General features: G+C 34.6%; 1 protein-coding gene across 1 annotated transcript; it reads right to left on the bottom strand.

The window, feature by feature from the left end:
• Positions 1–21,321: 21,321 nt before the first annotated feature.
• LOC143546167 (uncharacterized) lies at positions 21,322–21,720 on the bottom strand. The gene has a single exon (XM_077037884.1). It carries the CDS (start codon positions 21,718–21,720, stop codon positions 21,322–21,324), a length of 399 nt encoding a protein of 132 aa, XP_076893999.1.
• Positions 21,721–25,865: the final 4,145 nt, after the last annotated feature.

The raw sequence follows: 25,865 nt of genomic DNA, 5'->3' as shown, positions 1-25,865 counted from the left end.
TATTTTGATATTTATGGTTTTGTCATTATTCTTATGTTTTGTTACCCTTCACTTTGAAAAAAATAATAAAAAAAAAACATTGTAATGCACATGTTTGTTACTGTGCGATAACATTGTATTTCAAATGTGTATTAATATGTATTTTTATGTTCAATAGTCTTTAAGTGCATATATTCAATATTGGTGTACTGCATATGTGTAGTAGTGTTGTATTATATGTAAAAAAATTAATAAAATAAAAGTCGATGTAGTGTACATGTACGTTAATGTTGTATTACACATACGTACAAATGTGTATTCAATGTGCGCATTAGTCTTATATTCTATGCAATACAACACTTTTGCATATATGCAATGCACGCTATTGCATATGTGCACTACACCAACGAGGTTACCGACAAGTTTTTTCTTTTTTTTGAACAATAACAACATATAAGAATGATAGAAAAAAAACTACAATTTTTTTTAAAAAAAAGTTAAAAATAATTCTTTAGGAGTTTTTAATTTTCTCTTTAAGATGAGTTTACATATATATATATATATGTGTGTGTGTGTGTGTGTGTGTGTGTGTGGAGAGAGGATCAATATAAAACTTAAAAACTCTTAAGAATTATTTTTAATTAAAAATAAAAAATATTTTTATATTTTCGTTTTTGCCATTATTCTTATATTTTGTTACCATTCATTCAAAAAAAATAAAATAAAAATGTTATATGCACAAACGTATTACTGTGTGATAATGTTGTATGAAACATGTGTATTACTATGTATTTTTATGTTCAATAATGTTTAATTGCATATATTCAATATCTGTGTATTCTATATGTGCACCAGTGTTGTATTATATGCAAAAAAATAAAATCAAATCAAATAAAAATCGATGTATTGCACATGTGCGTTAATGTTATATTACACATACGCACTATTGTGTATTCGATGTGTGTATTAGTTTTATATTGCATAAATAAAATAGTGTGTATCAAATATGTAAAATAGTGTTGTATTCTATGCAATAAAACACTTTTGCATATGCAATGCACACTAGTACACATGTGCATTACACCGGCGAGGTTTTCTTTTTTCTTTTTTTTTTTTGTGGAAACAATATAAACATATAAGAATAATGGAAAAACAACTACAAATTTTTTTTAAAAAAAAAGTTAAAAATAATTATTTAGGAGTTTTTAAGTTATCTCTTTAAGAGAAGTTTTCATTTGGTCCGAACTATATATATATATATATATAGTTTCAGGATCAAATACAAATCATTCTTAACGTGAAAACAGTGAGAACCAATTTGCTGTTATTATTAGGTTTGTTTTTATAAGTGTTTGCTATTATTTTTTGTTCGTATTCGGTTATTTCCGATTTTGTGGCGTTATAAGCGAATTTTGCTGTTAAAAGTATTTATAAGTGTTTGTTGATTTACATTTTGTTGTTATTATTATATTTTTTTCTTATGTTGTTAACAGTATTTGCTGCTATTATTTTGTTGCTAATTTTGATTTTTTTGTTGTTGTTTTTAGGGTTTTTCTTTGTTATTATAAAACATTGTGTATGTAGATTGGTATTGTAGTTGGTATTGTTTCCTACGTTCTCATTCTTGGTAGATTCGTATTGTTTCATACATTCATATTTTCTGATGTTAAGATTATTTCGTACATGAACCTTCCACAATATATATATATATATATATATATATATATATATATATATATATATGGAGAGGATCAAGAGAAAATTACTTTTTAAAGAGAAAACTTAAAAACTTCTAAAGAATTATTTTTAATTAAGAAGAAAAAAAAAATATTTTCTTACTTTTGTTTCTTCAGTTCTTCTTATATTTTGTTACTCTTCGTCAGAAAAAAATAAAAATTAATTTAGTGTACATATGTAGTACAGTGCAATGCTATTGTATTACACAGGTGCAATAGTGTGTATTTTTATGTTCAGTAGTGCTTCATTACATATATTTGATATTTGTGTATTGTAAATGTTCAGTTGTGTTGTATTATACGCAAAAATATAAAAAAAAATAAATATCGATGTAGTGAACATGTGCATTTGTGTTGTATTACGCATACGTATTAGTGTGTATTTGATGTGTGCATTATTATTATATTGCAAATATACAATATTGTGTATCAGATATGTATAATAGTGTTGTATTCTATGCAATACAACACTTTTGCACATATGCACTACACCGACGAGGGTTATTTTATTTATTTATTTGAACAATATCAACACATAAGAATAATAGAAGAAAAAGAAACTACAAAATATATTTTTTTTAAGTTAAAAATAAATCTTTAAGAGTTTTTAAGTTTTTCTTTAAAAGGAGTTTTCACTTGATACCACCCATATATATATAGGGGTAGGTTAACGTACAATAATCGGTTATCGTACATTAGGTACGTGAGCTTTTTGAAAGTCGATTTCAATTTCACGCGGTTGCATAATTGTAAATAACTTAAATTTAATTCTATGATCTAATTCATCAATTGATTCGTCGAGCGTCCATCCATATCAATATAATTCAACCGTCGATTAGTATTAAACTAATTTGCATATCGATATCAAACTAATTGAGTTAATTATCTAACCTTAAAAAAGATGGTAGGACTAGCTTTCTTGTGCACCAAGCTCTTCAACAAATATACGTTTGACATAAGCACCGCCAACTCCATGAAGCGCATCAAAGCGGTTAAAGACAATTTTGCAAAAGCACAGTCAGTCAAAGGAATCACTGGTAGCACAAAATGATGGAAAAGAGATAGTACACACCAAAAGGTAAATTGTGAAGATGCAACCAGCTTTTTGATGGACTGGAAATCAAAGATTGATCTGGAAAAAGAAGTCACTAAACTATCAGTGGCATGCAACAATGATGTCTAATCCAGTTTTTTGTGAAAGCAAACATACTTCAGCAATTTCACATAGTCGGTTGCCGAGTTAAAAACATCAACATCAAATTGACCATCGGGTATAAGAAGAAAACAAAACTAGAACGTATTAATAGAAGTGGTAAATAGAACGTTTTATCAAAACTAGAATGTATTAATAGAACGTTTTATCAAAACGTATAAGAAGAAATCAATTTTATTTCAAACAAGAACGTATTAAAAAACGTTTTATCAAAACGTATAAAAGAACGTATTTCAAACAAGAACGTATTAAAAGAACGTTCTGCTAATACGTTTAAAATCTTAAACGTTCAATGTCAAAAACTCATCATCCAGAACTCAAAATTGATCGATTGAAGCTTCAAATTGATGATTAATTGAATCGATTTCAAAGATTAACCGATCAATTGCCTTCAATTTCAATTTCAATTCAACCAAACAACCCTGTGATTTGTGTTTTTCGATGAGTTCGTTGTCGACGACGATGATGGTGACGAAGAGTGTTGATGGCGCCGGCAAGCGAAGGTGAAGGAGGTGTGCTGGTGTCGGTGAGGGGTGGTGGAGACGGATTGAGGGAGAGGGACGAACAGATGAGTGTAATTGTGATTTTGGGTCTTGAAAATCTAACGGTTGGACGTGTCGCGTACGTAATGTACGATAAAGGATTATTGTATTCTATCCTTTATCTATATATATATATATATATATATATATATATAATTCATGTTTGTGTCCTTGTGGTTTGTTGGCGGCGTTAGATTGAGTCCCTCAAACCAAAAATGAACCGATTGAATCCTTGTGGTTTTCTGGCGGGTCGGTTTGCATCCCTCCTTCATCACATTCGAAATATATGAAATGACTATTATGTTGTTTTATTACGTACTAATATAGTCCCTGTTGTTTTGAAGCATTCAGTTTGCATCCCTACGGTTGTATTTGATTGTACCGCTACCACCACACCACACTACAACCACCACCTCCATCTCCTCCCCACCCATAATTTATATTATGAATGATCAGGTTGTCCGGGACGAAAAACATATATCATAATATCTTTCCATCTAAAAATTCGCTTAGCTAAATAAGAAAATTGTTCGTTAACTAAAATCGCCACCATCTAATTTGTTTCAAATTTTTATCTAGACAATAACCATAGCGCTCATGACCATAGGCTTTTGATCAGTATTCCAAGACGAGTTGATTAATTTATTAGTTACCTCAATGTGCTCGAATCAATGATCGGCGTAGCTCGCCGGAGTAAATCATATGTGGACTGCCTAAAGTTGTGATCCCAATTTAATAAAATAGCGTAAAGTTTACTCTAATCATATTCAAATAAGCAGCTTTAGCAAAATCATCGAATATAGTGCACGGGTCTTTGAAATCTGAACACAATCATCAACCACGAAGAACAATTTTGATCACATAAAGTTAAAACAAAGCTTCAATTCAAACAAAATTTTGATCACATAAAGTTAAAACAAAGCTTCAATTCAAACAAAGGAGGTAACCATCCCTAAAAATTATGTACTAAGAGATTGCTTCATCACTTTTGTCCAAGTGAACAAGCAATAACAAATCAATGAGGTACACAGCCAGGGCTGTTCAAAAAGCTCGAGGCTCGAAGCTCGGGCTCGTGGCTCGTTCGAAAAAAGCTCGATTAAAACTAGCTATAAAAAGTTGATTTGAAATATCTTGAGCTGATTTGGATCATTTTTGTAACCGAGCCAAAATCGACTATGGCTCGGCTCGTTGGCTCGATCTTAAGCTCGTTTAACTTCAAAATCAAGTTAGAGCCTAACTAAGTTACCCCGTTTAATTTCGAGCCCGAGCTCGAAATCACCCTGGCTCGACTCGGGCTCGACTCGTGAACATCCCTTACAGGTACATACTTATTCTTGGGAAAGTGATAAGTGAATGAGTTTATTTCAAAAGCTAGAATGCACCTAACGGGGTAGGTAGGTGACGGTGTAGGGCAGAGGGAAGACAATTGGTGGTGACAGGGGTGGGAGGCGATGATGGAGGTGATATTTCCTCAAACCATGTTTAAAGAGCGTATATTTTGTATTAAAAACTTGTATTTTGAAGAAATATGTAATTTCAAAGGTTTAGGAAGAGGAAATATGTAAAAATCTCATTTGTATATGAGGGACAAACTAACTAGGGAGTTGTGAAGGATGCAAACTGATCGGAGTTTTGTACAGAGGTGAAAAGTTAATATTGCCCCTTAAAATAACAATGTTAATAGGAGGGACACAAACCGATTTATTCATTTTAAGCTTGAGAGACTCAAAATAACTCCACCAGCAAACCACGTAAACACAAACGGGAATTCTCTATATAGATTATTGACAAAGAAATAGTACCCTAGTATGATTGCCACACCATCTACTAAATGCTTAGTATCCTATAAAATGTCTGTTTTATATTCATAAAAGTATTTTTGATGTGTGTGGTGGAAAATTTAATTTGAAAATGATAGTATCTAAAGTTGAAAAACATGACAACACCATTCATAAACTAAAAGAAATGATTAAAAACATTATGTAAGGGAAAAAAAAAGTTCACCTCATTTTCTTTTCTTTTCAATTCTAAAAGTAATAAAATAAAACAACACAAATGTATGGATTAGATTGGATTATGCAACTTATTAGGCATTATGTTTCATGTTTGTTAAATCATTCAAAAATAATATTCATAATTTTATTATAGTAATATTTGTTAGGCTAGCAAGCATACCATAAATAATATTGAATTGATAAGTATACCTGCTAGAATAAATAATGTTTAAATTTCTGAATATTTTATATTACAAATGTGCACGCACTTATAAAATGTATGAAGATTCAAGCATATTTTAACCAATAACTATTCACCATTGTTGAACTTATCCTATGGATATCTTTTATTCCGTTTGAACAACCGGGGAAACATGAATAAACAAACTGCCTCCAAAACACTTATTAATTTATGCATTTTTCAACTTTTGATGTTGGAAAATACCTAGCAAAACAAGTTTTCCTGCCTGACACACTTTTTCTCTACAAAATCAACGTACTATAAGAAACAGGTAAGGTAGGCTACCAATCTATATTTTTAATAGCTTTTAAACACGTCTATTACACGGGATTTGTCAAACGATAAAAATAAATAAGGTTTATTATTTCAATTGTGATTCTCAAAATACTTATGAATTAATTTAATGTAGACTTAAAGAAAAAACAAACAGGTTAACGAAAATTACTAAAATAGCATGGCTTTGGAAACGTCGAATGTGGATTTGCAAGAAATTTAAAAAATGCGCTAAAGTTGCGTAGTTGGTTAAACTTCAGGTATGAAAATGACATTATGTTATAAAATCCACACAATGTTATAACTCATTTGACAAAATGATTTTCACCCAAGACTCATGGATAGCTAGAATGAATGAGATGAGAGATTAGAAATTAGAAGAAATATAGGCTTGACACCTAAGCTTCAACATTTTCTTTTATTAGTGTTGTAAGATTTATTTATATATAAATATATAAGGTAACACATGTAAAACGTCAAAAAAAAAACTTTTAATATTTTTTTCTTTTTGAACAACGACTTTTATTAAAAAGGCACAACTAACAAGACGCTAGAGGCTAAAGATTAAACTAGGGGTGCAAATGAGTCGAGCTGCTCGCGGGCTACTTGAGATCGGCTCGTAAAAAAACTCGATCGAGCCGAGCTTAAATGAGCTCAAAGTCGAGCCTAAAAGTAAGATCGCTTAATAAACGAGCCTGAGCTTCACTTATCGTGCTCAATCCGGCTCGCGAGCCTAAACAAGCCAGTCATTTGTGTAAATTTTATAATATATATTCATATTACATGTATATATATGTATGTAATAATTAATAAATTAACAAAATAACTAAATAATATTTATTATTTTATATATTAAATTTTAATTGAAACAAATTATAAATATAATAAAAATATATATATATAATTAATTAATAAATATTAAACGAGTTGTGCCCGAGCTGAGCTCGAGTTTGAAAAACTACTCACGAGCCGAGCTCAAGCCTTAGAAATATAGACCAAAACGAGCCGAGCCGAGCTCGAGGTTAGACTCAACTTGACTCGTTTGCACCCCTAGAAACAACAAACAAATAAAACAAAAAAATTGCAATAATCTTTCCACTTAAGAGACTTATTCTAGAGTTCATTTAACAAAAGAATGGAAAGGAAAGGAAAGGAAACGAAAGTTTCTTCTTTCCATTCCCTTCTATTCTTTTATTTTATTTTCTTTTCCTCTTCACTTTCCTTCTAATTTGGAAAGAAACACTTTCATTTCATTTTAACCTTTAAATATCTGGAAAACCGTTTTTATTGTTTCCTCCCATTTCCTTCCAACAAAGAAAACTCACGAACACACCTAATTTCTTCTTTTCATCCATTTCCTTTCCTTTCAAAACTATATTTCCTTTCTTCTTTTAAGTGAAACTCAGGAACACAGATACCCCAATTTATTTACCTTCACTACCACTTTGCGAACCGAATACGATTTTTTGGAGAAAACGGCTTCGTTACTAGCCTTCGAAATGCACCAACAGGTTATCAAGACAATCCCTTGTAAGATCTTTTTATTGTCAAGTGGAGACGAGTTGCGCACTTTGATCAAATCACAAACTTAGAAAGCGTATATATGAGAAATTCGATATTAAAAGCTAACTGCATTCCAATACGAGTAATAAGATAAAATGAATTTTCCATACCTGACTAACACCGTCCGCAAGAGATTAGGTTCACCTAGACGGAGATAGCCATAAGAGACTCCTTAGTCGCCAATTTGTCCCGCTCCGCTTTCGATGCAAAAGCATTTATTTTCTTTGAAACCTAGTTATTCCACTTCATAGTGCAGGGAGCACTCGGGTCAAACTCTTTAAACCAAACCATCTTTATCGAGGTAACCGAACATTTTCCAGACGAATCACTAAGCCGGGTCCATTATATTGGGAAACTAATGGTTCAAAAATTAATCAACTTTAATATTTTGATAAAGACTTATTTTGTCTAACGCGACATGAAAAAATATTAGTTCATCATTGATGCTATATGTTACACATATGTTCATTAACACTTGATTGATCATCATTAACGAAAAATAAGTAATTATAAAGTGCTTAATGAAGACTACACACTCAAGATTAAAGATGGCGGAATTAAGAATATTAATTCACAAAGTGTTTCATGAAGATTTCTACATTAACACTGAAGGTGGTGAAACTATAAGACTAATTCATTGAAGATAAATGAAAACTTAATCAGACTATGTTGTTATCTTTTTTAATTAATTTGTTTAAACATTTATAATTTGAATATCAAATAATACTTGAAAGAATCATTTTTTTTTTAAATGTCCTTCATTAAAATCTTGCATTGCTATCAAAAGGCTAAGTCAAACGCATGGAAGGAAATGCTTGAAGCTTCGAATGAACAAACAAAAATGTGTGTAACCCATTAGGTAAAATACTTGGGTTTAGCTACAAGGACAAGTGGGAAGTGATATGGACACTTTACCGCATGTGATGAACAGGCAAATGAAGGCAAAAAGCATGATAAAGACTTCATATAATGTTTACATCGTCATAACCAATGTGAAGTGGACAGGACGTCCACGATTTCTTGAAGCGACCGTGGAAATGTACACCTACTACATGAGAATATAGAAATTGATAGTGCGCATTGTAAGACAAAACTATTGGTTCTGCATTTATAACTTTGTATAAAAACACTTCTATGTATCTTTATAATGTAACTTAGTACAATGCAACTTGTTATGAAATAATGTGACTGTGTGTAATAGTAAACAACAAACATCATATGATGAGACTCGTTTAGGCAAAATTAATGGACTGATTATACGATGTTTGCCGTTAGCACCTAAATCACATATTATAAGCAGACATGACTTGTTATATGGTAAAACAATACATTGACACGTGACAGGTTTGTTTTTGGCCAATTACTAGACTTACCACATCTAGCATATGTCATTAAAACCTAAATAACATGTTATAGAGTAATGTTATATGTTGTAAAGTAAAACGATACATTAACATAAGACAAGGCATCTTAAGCCCCAATTAGCGTATTAATTTGTTAGACCTAAGTGCCCAAGACAAAATATACATGATTGTTACTGACATGATGCATGTTTCGGGTTTGCTCCAGAGTGGCATGGTCATGCCTATATTAAGCATAACCGTGCCTTTCTGACTTAGGTGACTTTCATCATTTTTTATCGTGTTTTTGCTTCGTTAACACCAATAGCCTAAATACTCTTGCAAATTACAAATAAGCCAATTAAGTATCACATTAGGTGAATTTGCGCAAAACTCCAGCAAATATGGGAGTTAATATGCATGATAAATATGTATAAATGGTGGCATACCATATGATAAATATGTATTAACCGCTGCCACCACCGACACCACCACTGTTGCCACGATTTGACCACCAACATTGTCGCTTGCAACATCCTGAAAACTTCGCTTCAAATTTGACAAGTTTGAAAGTTGAAGAACCAAAATTTAATTATCCCAAAGTTAACTTTGGGGTCGCATATGTAAATATCCAATTTTCAAGTTAGATGGTTCATCTGAAATGTTAGAGTCAACGTGTTGCTTCGAGTTGAGCTAATGCTTATTTCAAATGATTTATAGTCAACGTGTACACCAGCAATTGTCATTGACGTATTTTATAGAATTGTTTTAAAATTAATCAGTAAGAAAATGTATTAGACGATGGAGGATATAGTCATTAAACGCATTTAATGGCTCATTTTAATATTAATAAGTAAGTAGATGTTAGTTAACGTTTTGTCACGTTTAAATCTTTTATAAGACAATACACGTTTAAATCTTTTATAAGACAATACGGGTATTTAATTCCCGAGATTTCTATAAATGAATATTGTATTGAATAGACTTTCGCTATGCAATACATACTTTGATATATTTACAAACCAGGTTCCATCTATGGTCACACGCCTAGAGCCATAGAGTCGGGTGTGACACCGCCACCACCACAACCTCCATCAACATTGTTGCGACTGCCACTACCACTGTCGCCGCCACCGCTTCCTCTTGATCACCACCGTCACCTCCGCTGTCACTATCAATTTAATTTTGTTAAATCTTATTTATTTTGATGCAGAAGTATTTGTATCATTTGTATCTTCTTCTTCTTCTTCTTCTTCTTATTATTTTTTATATACCAAACGATACAAAGTAGTGATCCATTGTATTCTCATTTATTAAGCAATCAAGACAATAAAATGAAAATGACGCATTTAAGTTGAATATCTTCATTACTCCATACCGAACAAAACTAAAAGTTAAACTTGAGACATCTACCAAGGTGGAATTAGATGTTTGCCCACACAGATTCCCTCAAATGACTTACCATAACATTTATTAGCTTATGCCGTCTGAAAGTTTAGTGGTATCTGTGATGCATTAGTTAAGTGGTCAATTCTTGGGACAGCGTAGAGACCAGACCATGCAAGGTGGGGGACAATTCATGCACTTGTTAGAAAGATTAAAAAAGGAAAACGGATAATGGAACAGTGTGGCAAGTAATTTGAACGTCAAAAGGGTATGTTGTCTGTTACATTTGGTCGTGGAAATAGGCCGGTCACAAAGATCTATGGGTCCATATTTCCTTTACTCTGTTTTATTATAATCTGTCTCGACTCTACTAGCTAGTGCTTTGCTTCATCACTGTGTCAGAAGTCAAAAATAGAAATGTACGTACGTCATGATGATATGATCTTTCTCTTTCTCTCTCTATATTCAAATACAAAGCAATTAGGTGTTGTTTGGTAGTATTGTGTTTCATCGTTAAAAGTCTGGCTAATTAAGAGATAATCCTCCTGTTTGTATCTGAAACTTAACTATTAAGTAGTTTTATGAACCATTAAAAGTTCTTTTTTAATAAGATCATTAGCAAGCTACCAAGTAGGTCCTTGTCTTTAATCAAATTAATCAAAGTTTTAAATTGGATTTTTATAAGTTATCAACCGCGAAGAGTGAAATTCTACAATCGTTTTAACTTATTTTCATTTAATATCATTTTCAATTTTCACTAATTTTTTATTAAAAAGTAAACTCACAAACTTTAGTATCTTTTATAGGTGAAAAAAAATATTGATTGTTTGATTGTAGTTGTCGTGCTTCTTTCAACTCATTCAAAAATAAAATTCCTCAATGTGTGTGTTTGTTTGTTGTAATTTTTTTCCTTTAAACACATTTGAAACGACCCTAATACCTAAGCGAGTGTTACTATGATGAGATGCCAGCTATATATACTGATTTTGATACTTCAATCCTAACTCATTCAGAAGAATATCAAGGACCATTAGTTAGATCAATATAGGGAAGTGTTAGAAAGAAAACTCAATTGAGTTGTGAAAACTATAGAAACTCATTCTCAACCACATGTTTTTAATTAAAGTTTGAATCTTGTGGTTCGCAATTAAAGTGAATAAAAAATGTAAATTTAAATATAAGTTTTTATCTTTCCTAAAAACATATATAAAAATTAGTAAAAAATGTTAAAAAACAGCAAACCAATTTTTTTATTTTATTTTTCGATGTTTTGTATTAAATGTTACAACATATACTACGTGTGTAAAAAAAACAATATTACATAGGGTTTTCACAACTCAAATGAGTTTTCATTCTATACTTCTCGGGTCTATATATATATATGTGTGTGTGTGTGTGTATACATACATATACATATATGTATTAAAGGAAAAATTCTGAAAATAGTCCTAATTAAGAGAGAGTATCAAATTAGTCCAAGAAAATAGCAAGTTCCAAAAATCATCGCATGCGTCGGAGCCGTCGCCTTGGTAATCTAAACGTTAGAATTCAATATCCACTAATATAATGACAAGTGTCTCATCCTCTACCTACCACGTGGGTTTTCCCTTCAAATAAATCGGACCAGATATATTTAGTTTGAAAATCATTTCCTCTAAAACCATCTTTCAAGTGACATTTCATGTTATTTTCATCCGTTATGTGAGATTTCAAAAAATATGAATTTTGTATTTTTTGAAATTCATCTTTCAGATGAATTTAGTCTTTTGGCATAAAACTCATAACACTATTCATCTTCTTCATCTTCATCTTCTTCATCTTCAGGCCATAAAACCCATTTTCCGGCCATCGTCACTCCACCGTCGGCAAAAACCCACCTCAAAAACCATCGCTACTCCACACGCGGGACCCACCACCACCACTCCACCCGCCGGCAGCGGGTGGAGTGGTGGTGGTGGGTTTTTGCCGGTGAGTAGAGTGGTGTTGGTGGGTTTTTGCCGGCGGGTGGAGCAGTGGTGGTGGGTTTTGCCGGCGGGTGGAGCAGTGGTGGTGGTTTTTGAGGTGGCTTTTTGCCGGCGTGAATTGACAGTGGTGGTGCAGTTGGCTGGAAAGTGGGTTTTCTGGCCGGAAGATGAAGAAGATGAAGAGTGTTATAAGTTTTATGTCAAAAGACTAAATTTACTTGAAATTCATCTAAGAAGATGAATTTCAAAAAACACAAAATTCAACTTTTTTTTAAATCTTACAAGCCAGATAAATTTCATTGGAAAACATGGCTTTGGTGGAGATGATTTTCAATTCAAAAAAATCAGAGTAGATAGATTTGATAACAAAACTATTGGGTTAGATAAAATGCTTTACACATGTCTCTTTCTTATTGGTAGATGAAAACCATCGGCGGGAATCCAAATGCATCGGCGCCGATGTGTTTGGGTGGATGGTTTTGGAAGGTTGAAAATTTCAAGGTTGTTTTCATACTCCCTCTTAAAAAATAGACTATTTTCAGAATTTTCCTATATTTTAAGTTTCATCTAATGGTTTAGAGTATAAGTTTGAGTTTGTTGATGAGTCATGAATGAATGGTGTTAAATGATATTACGTGGTAGGTAGAGGTGAATGTAAAAAGGGAAGGGAATAATCTGTCATGTCTCCCAACGATTGACCCTTCAATTTAATTCAACGGATTTTCTTGTGACGTCGCCCCAATTGCTAAAACACAGATCTATACGCCGCGTATAGACCTCTACGCGGCGTATGACTCGGTGTTTCTAGAAAACACCACTAATTTTGTCTTATTATGTTTTTTTTAATTTTATTTTTTTTCTTTGTTATTTTATTGTTGTTATCATTATTATTATCATTGTATATTAATTATTTATTTAATATTTAATATTATTTCGGTGAAAAATAGTTAACACATATATATACCAAAAATCATTGTTATATTGATAATCTGTACAAATGAAAGAAAATACGACAACAGAACATAAAAATCTATAGGAAGTCCTCCATGTTCATGCCCATGCCGTCGTCGTGGCCCCCGAGGCCCCGGAACGCGTCGCCGACGTCGGCGTCGTCCTCTCCCATGCGCCTCGCCCCCGAACCGTCCGCGGCATCCGCGTCGTCGCCCCGTCCGCGTCCCACGTCAGACGTGCTCGCCTCGTGGTCAAAACTGGGAGGGGGTGGTGGTGGCACGGTGTACCGCTGTCTAGACAGCTCCGCTACTCAACTACTAACAAGCCAGTCGATCTGGCGCGACATCTGCCTCATCCCCAACTCAGACGCACTGGGCGATATGTGCGTGGAACGTGCTGCGTCGGCCCCTAACAACAAAACAACATAAATGCGTTTAATTCGAAGACAAATTAAAAGAAACGATAAAACGATAATATATTAAAACGTACTTGAGATACGCCCGGATCCTCACATCCGTCGCCACCATCGTCCGAATCCCCGTCGGCCCCTTCCCCCGCGTCGACAGGCTCATGGACAATCTCCACCTCCGGTGCCACGACTGGGGGAGGCTCGACTAAAGACACCGAGACGTAAGGCACACGTGCCCCTGCCCCGGACACCAGTCGGTCGTACGGGCCGTTGGGCCGGGGGAACGAACGCACAATGTGCATGCCGCCGCAACGGATGCGGTCCAACTCGCTTAAGGGGTCGGAGCGATACGCATGCCGTCCACCAGGTCTCCATGGCCCAGAGATATCGCAAGTTGGGTGACGTACCCGCCACCCAACAAGGACCCTCGTCCCCGCCTGAACTGGTAGCCGAAAAAATAGTCTGCAAACCCCCTAGAGAGGTGGCAGTGCGTGTAAGTCAGCAGACACCTAAAAAAAACAGGTCATACAGGCTGCAGTGCTTCGCGCCCTGGTTGCGACCCACGATGGACATCGCAATTAGCCTGTGTAGGTACCTGTGTAATATAAGATAATATAATTTATTAACAATAATATAATATAATATAGCGTACCTGTGCAGCGGGTCCCTAATAGCCGAGACCTTGGACTTGGAGTCCAAGGGCCTATCCCCGAAGTCGTGATCGCTGATGGCCCTCCACCATACCCGCAGGTTGTCCTCCGGCATCTGGTGGATGCTCTCTGTGTATATCGGGCTGCGTACCTCCTGCGCGGTGTATAAGCCTAGAGTAACCGCGAACTCCTCCATGGATAGATGGACGTCCTGCCGAACATGCGGAAGTAAACCTCCGACTGTGTCGTATCGGCGCCTGGCACCCTCATCTAAGTTTCTGGCGTACCAGACGCGCGGGGCCTGCAATAATATAATATAATATAATATAATATAATATAATATAATATAATATAATATAATATAATATAATATAATATAATATAATATAATATAATATAATATATTAAAAACATAACAACGTGAAGTAAACTTACGTAATGCGTATCGTGGAGTAAACCTCCAGTGTCAGCTCCCGGTGGGCTGATAGTGGCATACTGAAGCATCGGCTTCAGGGCGTATCCTGTCCGATGTACTCAACCGCCCGCTGGTGAGCGTCACAGGACTCCAAAAACGACCAGGATATAATCGGGCTGGAAACGGGTGCATTTGGCGTAGGCGAATGTATCGTGTGTGGGCGTCAGAACCCTCAGTGAATTGCACATGAGGGTAGGTGACCAACACGTCGTCACCCTGTGGGGGTTCGCGGCCCCGCCCACGGCCTCGGCCCTGGCCCCGCCCCATCTGCTGCTCGTACTCCTGCTCGAGCTCCTCCTCAATCTCGTCCCCAAATTATAATAATAACAAATAATAATAATAATTATAACAATAATAATTATAACAACAACAACAATAATAATTAAAAATAAATAATAACAATACTAATAATAAAAAAATATATATATCAGAGGCGGCGTATAGGGCTATACGCCGCCGTTGATAGTCCCTGCAAACCGACAGCCGGACTCCGGCCATATTACGGCCGGAATCCGGCCGACGGTTTTATCCATCCACACAATAGCATCATCATCATCATCATCAACATAATATTAAAACATTAGGGGTTTTTCTAGAAAAACCCACCATTTTGTCTTATTATGTTTATTGTTTTTTTTTCTTTTTGTTATTTATTGTTATTTATAATTATTTTTATTAATATTATTTTATTTATGAATAACATATTACCATTCGGAATTCGGCAAAGGGCGCTTTGTAGCAGGACTTATTTGGGTAAATTGACATTGCGAGGCGACCTTCCAATTTATTGGCTAATGCCGTTATGGACAACTTGATAAGTTAAAGCAACTACCTTGGGAAAAACTAACAGTGTCAAACGAACCCTTTCTTGGATGCTTTTGGTATCGGCATCTCAAATCCGCCTCTTCGATGTCTTCAAACTCCAGCTGTCTTGACCTTCGGCCACCACCGACAACTATAGTTGTGTTCACTCAACGCATATCAGTCGTCACTAAGCTTAAGCTTAGGCTTCGTATTACTTTAATGTTTAGTTGTGGGTATTGTAAGTTGATCATCTTGCGTATGCTAAAAGATTTGTGGGTTTATATATACACAGACATATATATAGCAGACGTGCGATATAAGAATTCATTGCTCCGACATGACCAGCACCTGATCGAGATATTGGTTTGATGAGTTTGAATCTCTCGGATCCGCGGTATCCGCTAACGGCAGCGATAACCGGAGGCCATACTTTGGACAGAGAAGTGGAAATTCGGTAATTGCTCCAACATAACGAGCAACGAATTGATATATTATCCCGGACTTACCTGAATTGGTTTACACGTATGATCACGTTGATTTAGGTTCGGTGTTGACGCTGACATTAACATGTTTTCTTATAGCTTTCGTTATCGCCGGCATAATACATAATGAAAGCACAAACTCAAACAACAATCCATACAACAACAATGCTATTGTATGGATTGTTGTTTGAGTTTGTGCCTTTATTGTGTATTATGCCGGAGGTAACGAAAGCTTTACGCAAACGTGTTAATGTCATCGTCAACACCGAACCTAAACCCACGCCAGCATACGTGCCAACCTGTTCAGGTAAGTCCTAACTAATATCTCAATCCGTTGCTCGTTATGTTGGAGCAATGACCGAATTCCACTCTCTGTCCAAAGTATGGGCTCTGGTTATCGCTGCCGTTAGCGGATACCGCGGATCTGAGAGATTCAAACTCATCAAACTAATATCTCGATCTGGTGCTGGTTATGTCCGAGCAATGAATTCTTATACCGTACATCTACTATATATATGTATGTGTATATATAAGTCGATAATTCTTTTAGCATACGCGACATGATCAACTTACAATACCCACAACTAAACATTAAAGCAATAAAAAGCCTAAGCTTAAACTTAGTGACGACTGATATGTGTTTGAGTGAACACAACTACGGTTGTCAGTGGTGACCGACGGTCAAGACAGTTTGAGTTCGAAGAAATCGAAGAACCAGATTTGAGATGTCGATAACGAAAGCAGGCAAGAAATTGAAAGTTCGTTTGGAAATGCCAGTTTTCCCAAGTAAGCCCCTACAACTAATTTCAAGATGTCGATAACGAAACTAGCCAATAAATTGAAAGTTTGTTTCGCACTGTCAATTTTCCCAAATAAGCCATGCAACTGAATACCCGTTGTCGAATTTTGAATAATAATATATTATTGATAAGTAAATAATATTAATAATAATAAACATAAATAAAAGTAATAATAAAAATAGAAAAGAAAAGAAAGAAAAAAAAAGGAAAAAAACCATAACAAGACAAAACTGGTGGACTTTTCTAGAAAACCCAGCACCCACCCAACATAACCCGCACCCGTTTGATATAATATAATATAACCTAAATAATATAATATAACATAATATAATATGATATAATATAACATAATAAAATATAATATAATAATAACATATTTTAATTATATTATATTATATTATATTATATTCTACATTACACTATAAGAATGTACCTCCGAACGTTTTACGCCGGCGCCTGACACCCGTATCTGAATCTCTGGCAGGTACCTAATAATAAGAATATTTTAATACTAATAATAATATAAAAATTATTATTTTAATAATAATTATATGTCTAGAATAATACTATTTTAATAATCATTATAATAATATTTTAATAAATACAATAATAATATTTTATTTATTAACAATAAAATTTTAATACCAATAACATTTTAATAATAATATTAATATTTTAATAGAAATAATATAATAAAAATTTAAACAATAACGGTAACAGTACGAGAAACCTAGTTTAAGCGGCCCGACGAACTAGTGTTACCGTAAAACATATACGTGGTGTCTATATAGTAAGTAGGTATTGTGTAATATAACGGTCGGTGCCTAAAAATATAGTTTACTTTTTCAAAAGTCACATAACAAAACTAAACCAGTCACCAAATATCTGTCCTAACATGTACAAGTACGTCATAACATGTACTAAATAAAGATAAAACGAAACCTGGTTTAAGTCCGAATGACCGTTAGTGGCGTACCCTGGCTCCTCCTCGTCCGACTCCGGAAATAAATGGTTGTTGTTGTTGGTTGAATGGAGAGGGTAAGGGTGAGGTAGAAAAAAAAAAGGATGGACAGGGAGGGGAGGGAGCCGGGCTCCAATAATATACAAACCCAATACGCCGCGTATAGACCTATACTCGGCGTATAGGGTATGATACGACAAGCCTATGACTGTCGTTCAGGCTAGATGTCAAATCGTACACTATACGTCGCGTATAGACCTATACACGGCGTATTATGTGATGTGAAGGTGTCCGACCCTAATTCAACCATTCATTAACATAATTGCTCTTTCTTTCATAAATATCTAATTTTTTACTTGTAGATGTTGTTTCTAAGAGTCTAGTAGGGATGTTTTGAGTGTATTTAGTTTAAGAGCATGATTTTAAGGAATAAAGTTGAATACAGAATGGCTAGTGTTGGGTGTCCATTCTTGTGCTCATTTCATCTTGTTAAAAGGTATATGCATGGTGTTCCATATAGCAAACAAGACAACATATAATCAGATAATCTTAACTCATCAAACTATCTAATTAAGTTTTAAATTTGACATAACTAAGAATGTTAAACAATCCATTTACATTGTCAGTTAAGGGATACATGACGTGACATTTATCATTGGTAAGCATTCATGTTTTATACACGGTATGTTTTATACATATTAGTGTAAGATGGTAAAATAAATTTGATTGATTACTTTTGAATGGGTTCTTTATAATATGAAAAGGAAACTAAGATATCCAATTGGGCCTGTGTGCTCAATACTAATTAAACCATTTATGTTCCAGTTTTGATCTCGGTTCTTGACTTGAGGTCCAATATTCTTCAATCTTCTTGAGTTTGCCAATATTCTTCAATGTCGTAGACCATGTAGTTCTGCAAAGTGGTGGAGGAGACCGTAGTCCTTGGAAAGAGCAGCGGATTTGACTGTGGTCATGCAGCGAATAGGCAGCCAGCGACGACAGAACTTGTCGGATTCCAAAAGCTGTTGTTAGGATACTTGACTTTTAGTTCTATCCATGCCTTCCTCTGGTTTTTGCTTTTGGTAACATGATAGGTAAGATCCCAAAGAAGCAGCAGTACCATCATTGTCGACCATGACGAGAAGGAACAGCGATGAAAGGCCACTGGAAAAGAAAGCAAAGCAATACTCGGCGAACATGGTCGTGCGTCGGTGTGTCAAAATTTACTGGCGGGTTAGTGTTTTTGTTTTAGAAGATCAAATGCAAGAGGCAAGTGTAAAGTAACTTGGAATTAGATGGACCATCGTAGTGTACTAAGAAAATCACGTGTACTTTAATTAATCAAGATTGTGATGATGAGTTTGGATATTTGGGTTGGGAAGTGCACTAAGCCCACAAAGAAGAAGTTAAATAAATAAGAGAAAAACGAAGTTTGGGCTATGTTCACATATGACGTGATTGGAATGCCAATGGATCAATGGAAGGAATTAACATAGCGAATAGTGGGTCACGAGACGGCAATATTTAGGGGTGAGTAAATTTCGGGTAACTCGAACAAAACCCTAAACCCGGCCCGAGAAAGCCCTAAACCCGACCCGTATATGTATTTTTCGGGTGCTAGTCGGTTATGGATCTCAGATTATCTCGGTCTCGGGTTGGTCCTCGGTGCTTACCCGTGTGAACCCGACTTCTTACAATCAGACCTAAGTAGCTTCTTTGCGTCCGTACAACCGTTGTACCATTTGCAACTTCTTATGAGTCTTCATCATCATTTCGTAAAATCGTGTTGTATGAAATGAATATATCTCTTCAAACTCACGGTTCTTTGTAGTTCTTAAGCTTTAGAGAAGAGAAAATTGGTGAGAGAATTGCAAGGGAATAAGAATAGAAATTCATCTTACAAAATATATTAGAAATAATGTGTACCAAAAGCAAGAGCCATTTGTTAGTATTCGAACTGACATAACAGAGAATATATTCTAAGTATCCAACCAGACATAAAAGCTAGTTTGAATATGTATGGCTTGTTAGTCCTTGTTCAACTTACAAAGTTTATATTTACTTAGTTTAGAACCAGAAAAAAAATGATGTTTTCTCTTGTACTTTACATATTTTTTTATTGTACTTACCGTTGTAATTTTATTTAAGTATAATATATAAATCTTTTAATGTGTCAGTGGACATGTGTCATTGGGAGAAAGATAAAAACTACTTTCCCTCCATTCCTACTTTAACATCTCTCTCCTTATTGTCATTACTATCCATACATTTTCTTCTTCTAACAAGTTTTCAAGTTGCAGACCTAGACTTCGATGGTGGTTATCTACAATAAGCTATGCACAATTGCAACCAACGTAAGGCAGAGAAAAGAGAAACACTGGAAGTTGTTTCATAGCTTTTTAACCTTCAAACCCGAAGAACCGAACCTTGAAATACCCGATATCCGAAATTTTACACAGGTCCGATTTTCAGTTATGGGTTTTCTATGTTTTTCGGTCTCGGGTCGGTTCGGGTTTAACTCGGGTCGGTCCGGGTTATGTCATTTACACAGCCCTAGCAATATTAATTGCCCACCGTCGTCTGGCGGCAGCGTTTGGTGGTTGGCTAATCGGATCCGACAAAAGAAGCGGCGAGACGTAGTACTGTCTCGAAAAAAGATTTAGGAACCGTGACCGGTAAAGCTGAAATAACCTAAAAAAATTATGAACGGGAATGCACATATACCGCCATGTCTAGAGATTGTATCAAGTGGCGGTTGCCAGGGTTTATATGAATGTGTGGCGTGGTGGAGATGATAGAGAGGCATGGGTGGCTCTGATACAATCAGCATTCTCAAAGGCTTCTTCATCCCCATTTTTAAAATTTAACAAAAATCCACAATTTCTTAAATTTATCCATCATTTTTTAAAAACGTCTCCCAACCCATTCTCCATTTCTATCTTTATATTCTTTTTTTATTATTTCTTTCTCTTTCTTCCATTTATAATCTTAACTACTAACTATTTTTTCTTATTATCATTTTCATTTTAAATTGATTTCTAGTATATTTTTATAGAAGTTTAACTTTCTAATTATTATTTTCGAGTTAATCGGAATTGCTTATTTAGGTCGGGTTTACCCAACACATGAAATTCAATTCGTTTTGAAGGCTTTTGGTTTGTATATGAAATCTTCTATGCAATATTAAATTTAAAAGTCACATGTGGCATGTACATATTCAATTTAATACATTGTAAATTGCCCATATATAGCAATGTTAACAAACTTGTATGTTGCGAATATATAACAAGGAAAAATAGCATAAAACATGAGAGTCACAAGATACAAAACATAAGTTTCATATTTAATAAACACGTAACTATAATTATATCAAATAACTAGCTAACAACATAATTATATCAATACTCTAACGAGCTAATTGCTTGCCAAAAGCTAAAACATAGTCATAAAATATAACGTGGTCTCGCTTATTGTTGAGAATACAGTAGCCATTGATGTTCAATTAGGTCTTCTTGAAGTTGATGATGTGCCGAGCTATCTCTAATATGAAGATGGCGCTCATTTTGTGTGATCGCGCGACAATTCGGGGAATTCGGGGAGATTTGTGAATTCCGTAAACTCATTTGTGTGATCGCGCGACAATTCGGGGAGATCATCAAGTTGATCATACTCGAAGTTAAGATTGTCACCATCATCAAGCTCATCTTCAATGATCATGTTATGTAAAATAACACACGCTTTCATTATAGTTGTTAGTTCACTCACTTTGAACATTTGGGAAGGTCCTCGAATTATTGCAAATCTTTGTTGAAGTAAACCGAATGCTCGCTCGACGTCTTTTCTTGCCGATTCTTGTGCTTTTGCAAAATATTTATTCTTATTCCCTCCTGGTGATGGAATCGTCTTCACAAAAGTGCGCCACTTAAGATAAATACCATCCGCAATGTAATATCCCATTGTATAATCGTGACCGTAGATTGTGTAATTGACTGAAGGAGCACGTCCTTGCGCAAGTTCCGAGAAAATAAATGACCTCTCTAACACATTAATGTCATTATGTGAACCAGGCATACCAAAAAATTGCATGCCATATCCAGAGATCACATGAAGCAACCGCCTCTAAAATAATAGTAGGCTCACGAATATGGCCAGAGTACATACCTTTCCAGGCTGAGGGGCAATTTTTCTACTTCCAATGCTTGCAGTCGATGCTTCCAATCATCCCAGGGAATCCTCGTTGTTCACCAACAGCTAGTAATCGACTAATATCATCGGCGTTTGGTGACCGCAGAAATTCAGTTGAGAAAACACTTACTATTGTTTCACAAATTTTTTTAGGCTCTCCATTGCGGTGCTTCCACCAATGCGTATATATTCATCAATAAAATCTCCGGTAACCCCATACGCCATCATTCTTAATGCTGCGGTTATCTTTTGTATAGTAGAGAACCCAAGTCTTCTGGCATTGTCTCTTTTTTAGACGAAGTACGGCTCATTAGACCTCTAACTCATTTACAATACGGAGTAATAGAGGGCGCCTCATCCGAAATCTCCTTCGAAGTAGATTTGAGGGATATATCGGATCTTCTGCAAAATAATCAAGAAATAGGCGCTCGTGTTCTTGAACGCGATCACGTTGAATAAACTTACAACGTTTGCGATTATGACGATAACTTGATCGACTGTCCATCGATATCCTCATTAATTTCAACATCGCTCTCATCTTCAGAGGACAAGTATGTCAACAATTTGCGAAAGAATGTAGAAGCCATATGCTGCAAATGAAGTAGAGTATGTTAGCATATCAAAGATGAATTGCATTAAAAAAATGCATAATTTGTAATTGCAAGTAGGGGTGTCCAAAATGCCCAAACCCAATTAACCCGATCCAAAACCAAAAAGTAGTAATCGGGTTAACCCGAATAACCTAAACTGTTAATAGGGCCGGGTTTGGTTTTTTAAAAAAATCGGGTGTTTCGGGTTAACCCGATTAGTGTTCTTATGCCTAATTCTCAATCTTTTGTACTTACTAAGTTTTCACAAAGTCAAATTCCTAGTCATTTACAAGAAACGAATGGGTCAATATGGGACATAGTCATGACTTATTCAAATAAATGTAAAAGCCAACTGTTTATAACTCTAGTTACTCACGTTTTGAAATAGCAAAAATTACTAAACAAGCCAATGAAAGAAAGAATTAAGCGTTTTCCAAATTATTGTACTCTAAAATGATTTTCTATTCAGTTTTCAAATCAAGCTTTTTTTAGTTGTTGCTTGAAATAAAAAGCCTAAGAGCCATCAGTTACAGATAGTACAGTGGCATCATGCAAAGACTTATTGGCACCTCTTTATGGCATCACTTTATGACTTTGTTGAGATAGTACAGTGGCTATTTGATGTAATGCACATTAATGTGGAAAAAAAGTAAAATCAAGAAGAACATGAATTCGAACATGGGATCTTTATGTTAGAAAGGTTGCAGTTACCAAGTAACGGTTACGGGATCTTTGCTTATTTCAAAAACCAATAAGCCCATTAAAGTTGTTTCAATAAGCAATCTTAGATAATGCAGTTATAATAATACTAATAATATAGATGTTTATGTTGTTATCATCACATATATGAATGTAAAATACTACTGACTCTAATAATTTCATCATTTCCCACAATTTGCAGATTACCGGCTTTGACTTTTCAAGATAACAACTAGCATAGATTCATCACGCCATTTTGACATGAGGTAAAAGCCTGCTATCGTAACCATTTGACATGAGTTAATTTTGCTTAAACTGACACGAATTGATTTTGCCTGAACCTGTTTTGATGTGAATTAATGGTTTGCTTAAATTTGTTCCGACCCGAACTAATTTGTCTTAAAAACTGTTAAAACACAAAATCCTCAACTTTGAACACATGATATAAATTCGGATTTTGATGTGTAAAAAGGGTTCTAAACTCTGCATAACTGTTTCATTCAGGCTAGAGACCTAAACCTTTTTATTATAAACACTTTTCACCCAAAACTCACTATACTCAAAATAAACAAATTAATATATATAACTTCTACTAGATAACCAATCTACAAGCTAAAAGCTTCAAAAATCTGGTGGTTGAAGTTCAATTAACACAATCAGTTGAGTAATTTTCTAAATCTTTACACAACTTAACCTAGTGAAATAGGGAAACAATAGCAAGGAGAAATTAAAAGATTACCTTGTGAAGAAACGATTAAAGTGAATCAAATTGAAGGGTTTTGCAGACTTCTTTGCACTCGTGCACCAAACTCCGACAGTGGAGTCGGTTATTTTGGGAACACTTGTTGTGGTGGACTCGAACAGAAGATCCAAGCCAAGCTCAGAAGATGGGGGTAGGGTTGGAGGGAGAAGAAATGGAGTGCTGGGTGAATTTGGAGACACTCGATACCATTTCCTTAAAGTTTAAAGATGAAGTATGGATTGGAGTGATTGTTTACATGATTTTTCTTAATTTTAGAGATGATGAAGATAGATATGGAGAAGCAATTGGGAATGCTCTAAGATGATAAAAGAGTTGTGTTTTGACGTACAATATATAAATATCTTAAGAAAATTTTAGATACCTAATTGTGATCGTAAATATAAGCCGTAATCTATGTTTTGATAGTTATGTCATTATACTTGTAAATTAAACCCTTTAAAAAAAAGAAACTCTTTTTTTTTTTAAATTTAGCCATGCAGTTTAGTTAAGTGTTTTAAATTTGTAATATATCTGTAAAAGATAATATTATTATAGCAATTACTCATCATTTTGGCTCTAGTGTCTAGCCATCGGTGATACTCAAAGAATCTACGTAACTAGAATGTAAAGAAAAAAAAATATACTATAATAATTTGATGTTTTATTTCTAATCTGGATTTAGCATATACCTGGTTAAAGAAGAAAGGATTTGAAATTAAGAAGAAAAGATTTCAAATTATGAAAATAATACGTTACTAAATGACTTTTTTCTTTTTAGCGTAACTACTTTAATACTTTATTGTTCTAAATTATATGTGGATGGTGTGTTAAATATGAATTTTGTACCATTATGACATCAAAACAAGTAGCTAGTAGGTATTTAACGATGTCATTTTTTAAATTTTGTTATTGGGATATTGCGTGGAATGTTTCAAACTACTCATTGTGAATTCAAAACCCTTATTCACATCATGTAAAACCATAACAAAGTATATGCTTCTCTTTTCATGAATATGTGATTCCATTATCTGTCTACATGGATTTTGTAAACTAACTAGTATTCATAATCATGGTTGGGTATAACTCGTTTGTCAGGATATTGGTAGGATATTGACCATTAGAGATGCTTGGGACTGGTTACGTGCTTTTATAGGTGTCTTGCGATGATCGAGGTCGGCACGCACGCGTTTCAGAGCTTAAACGAGTAAAAAAATATATAAATCTAGAACTGTCGTCCCTCGCGACAAGCGAGCTAGTGAAGACCCGCCCTTCATGACACCTCAGGGAACCAGAATGTGTACTAGACTAGTTTGTCCTTCGTGACAAGCAAAATACTAGAAGGAAGTCCGTTGCGACATGTGAGGGATCTAAAAAACGAGAAAAGAAGCCTTGTTGATATTACAATCGTTTTCAACCCCATTCAACTTATCTCTCATTCCAAAACCTGTAGAAGGTGAAGAAAGATATTTACATCATCTTGGAGTTCTTGGATCGTTAAAGTTTCTATGATTTCAACCGTTCAATCTATAAGCGAGGTGTTCATCATGAAAAGGAAATGCTAATCTATTTGTGACCATTTCAGGTGTAGGGTTTTTGTGTAAACCGAGTTTTTTTGGGATTTCTATCTATAATTGAATTGAGTTTTGATTAGTCATCCGGTTAATTGAAACCTTTACCTTTATTTGATTTGATTGAATAGTTGTTTCTTTGGGATTTTTATTTATCATTAGTTACTTGGTTTGTGTTTATCAACATTTAAAATTAAGTTCTTAGCGTTATACTAAAACACAACTAAATTGGAAAGACATTTTTTTTTTACTTTTTACAAAGTTTATGCTAAAACACACCAAAAATATTTTTGTTTTTTAAAAATTGATGTCAAAACA

Source organism: Bidens hawaiensis, unplaced genomic scaffold, assembly GCF_021521415.1.
Source record: "Bidens hawaiensis isolate Kalapana, Puna unplaced genomic scaffold, B.hawaiensis_p1.1 tig00014257_1, whole genome shotgun sequence".
Lineage (NCBI taxonomy): Eukaryota > Viridiplantae > Streptophyta > Magnoliopsida > Asterales > Asteraceae > Bidens > Bidens hawaiensis.
This window is presented reverse-complemented; position numbering and strand designations above follow the sequence as displayed.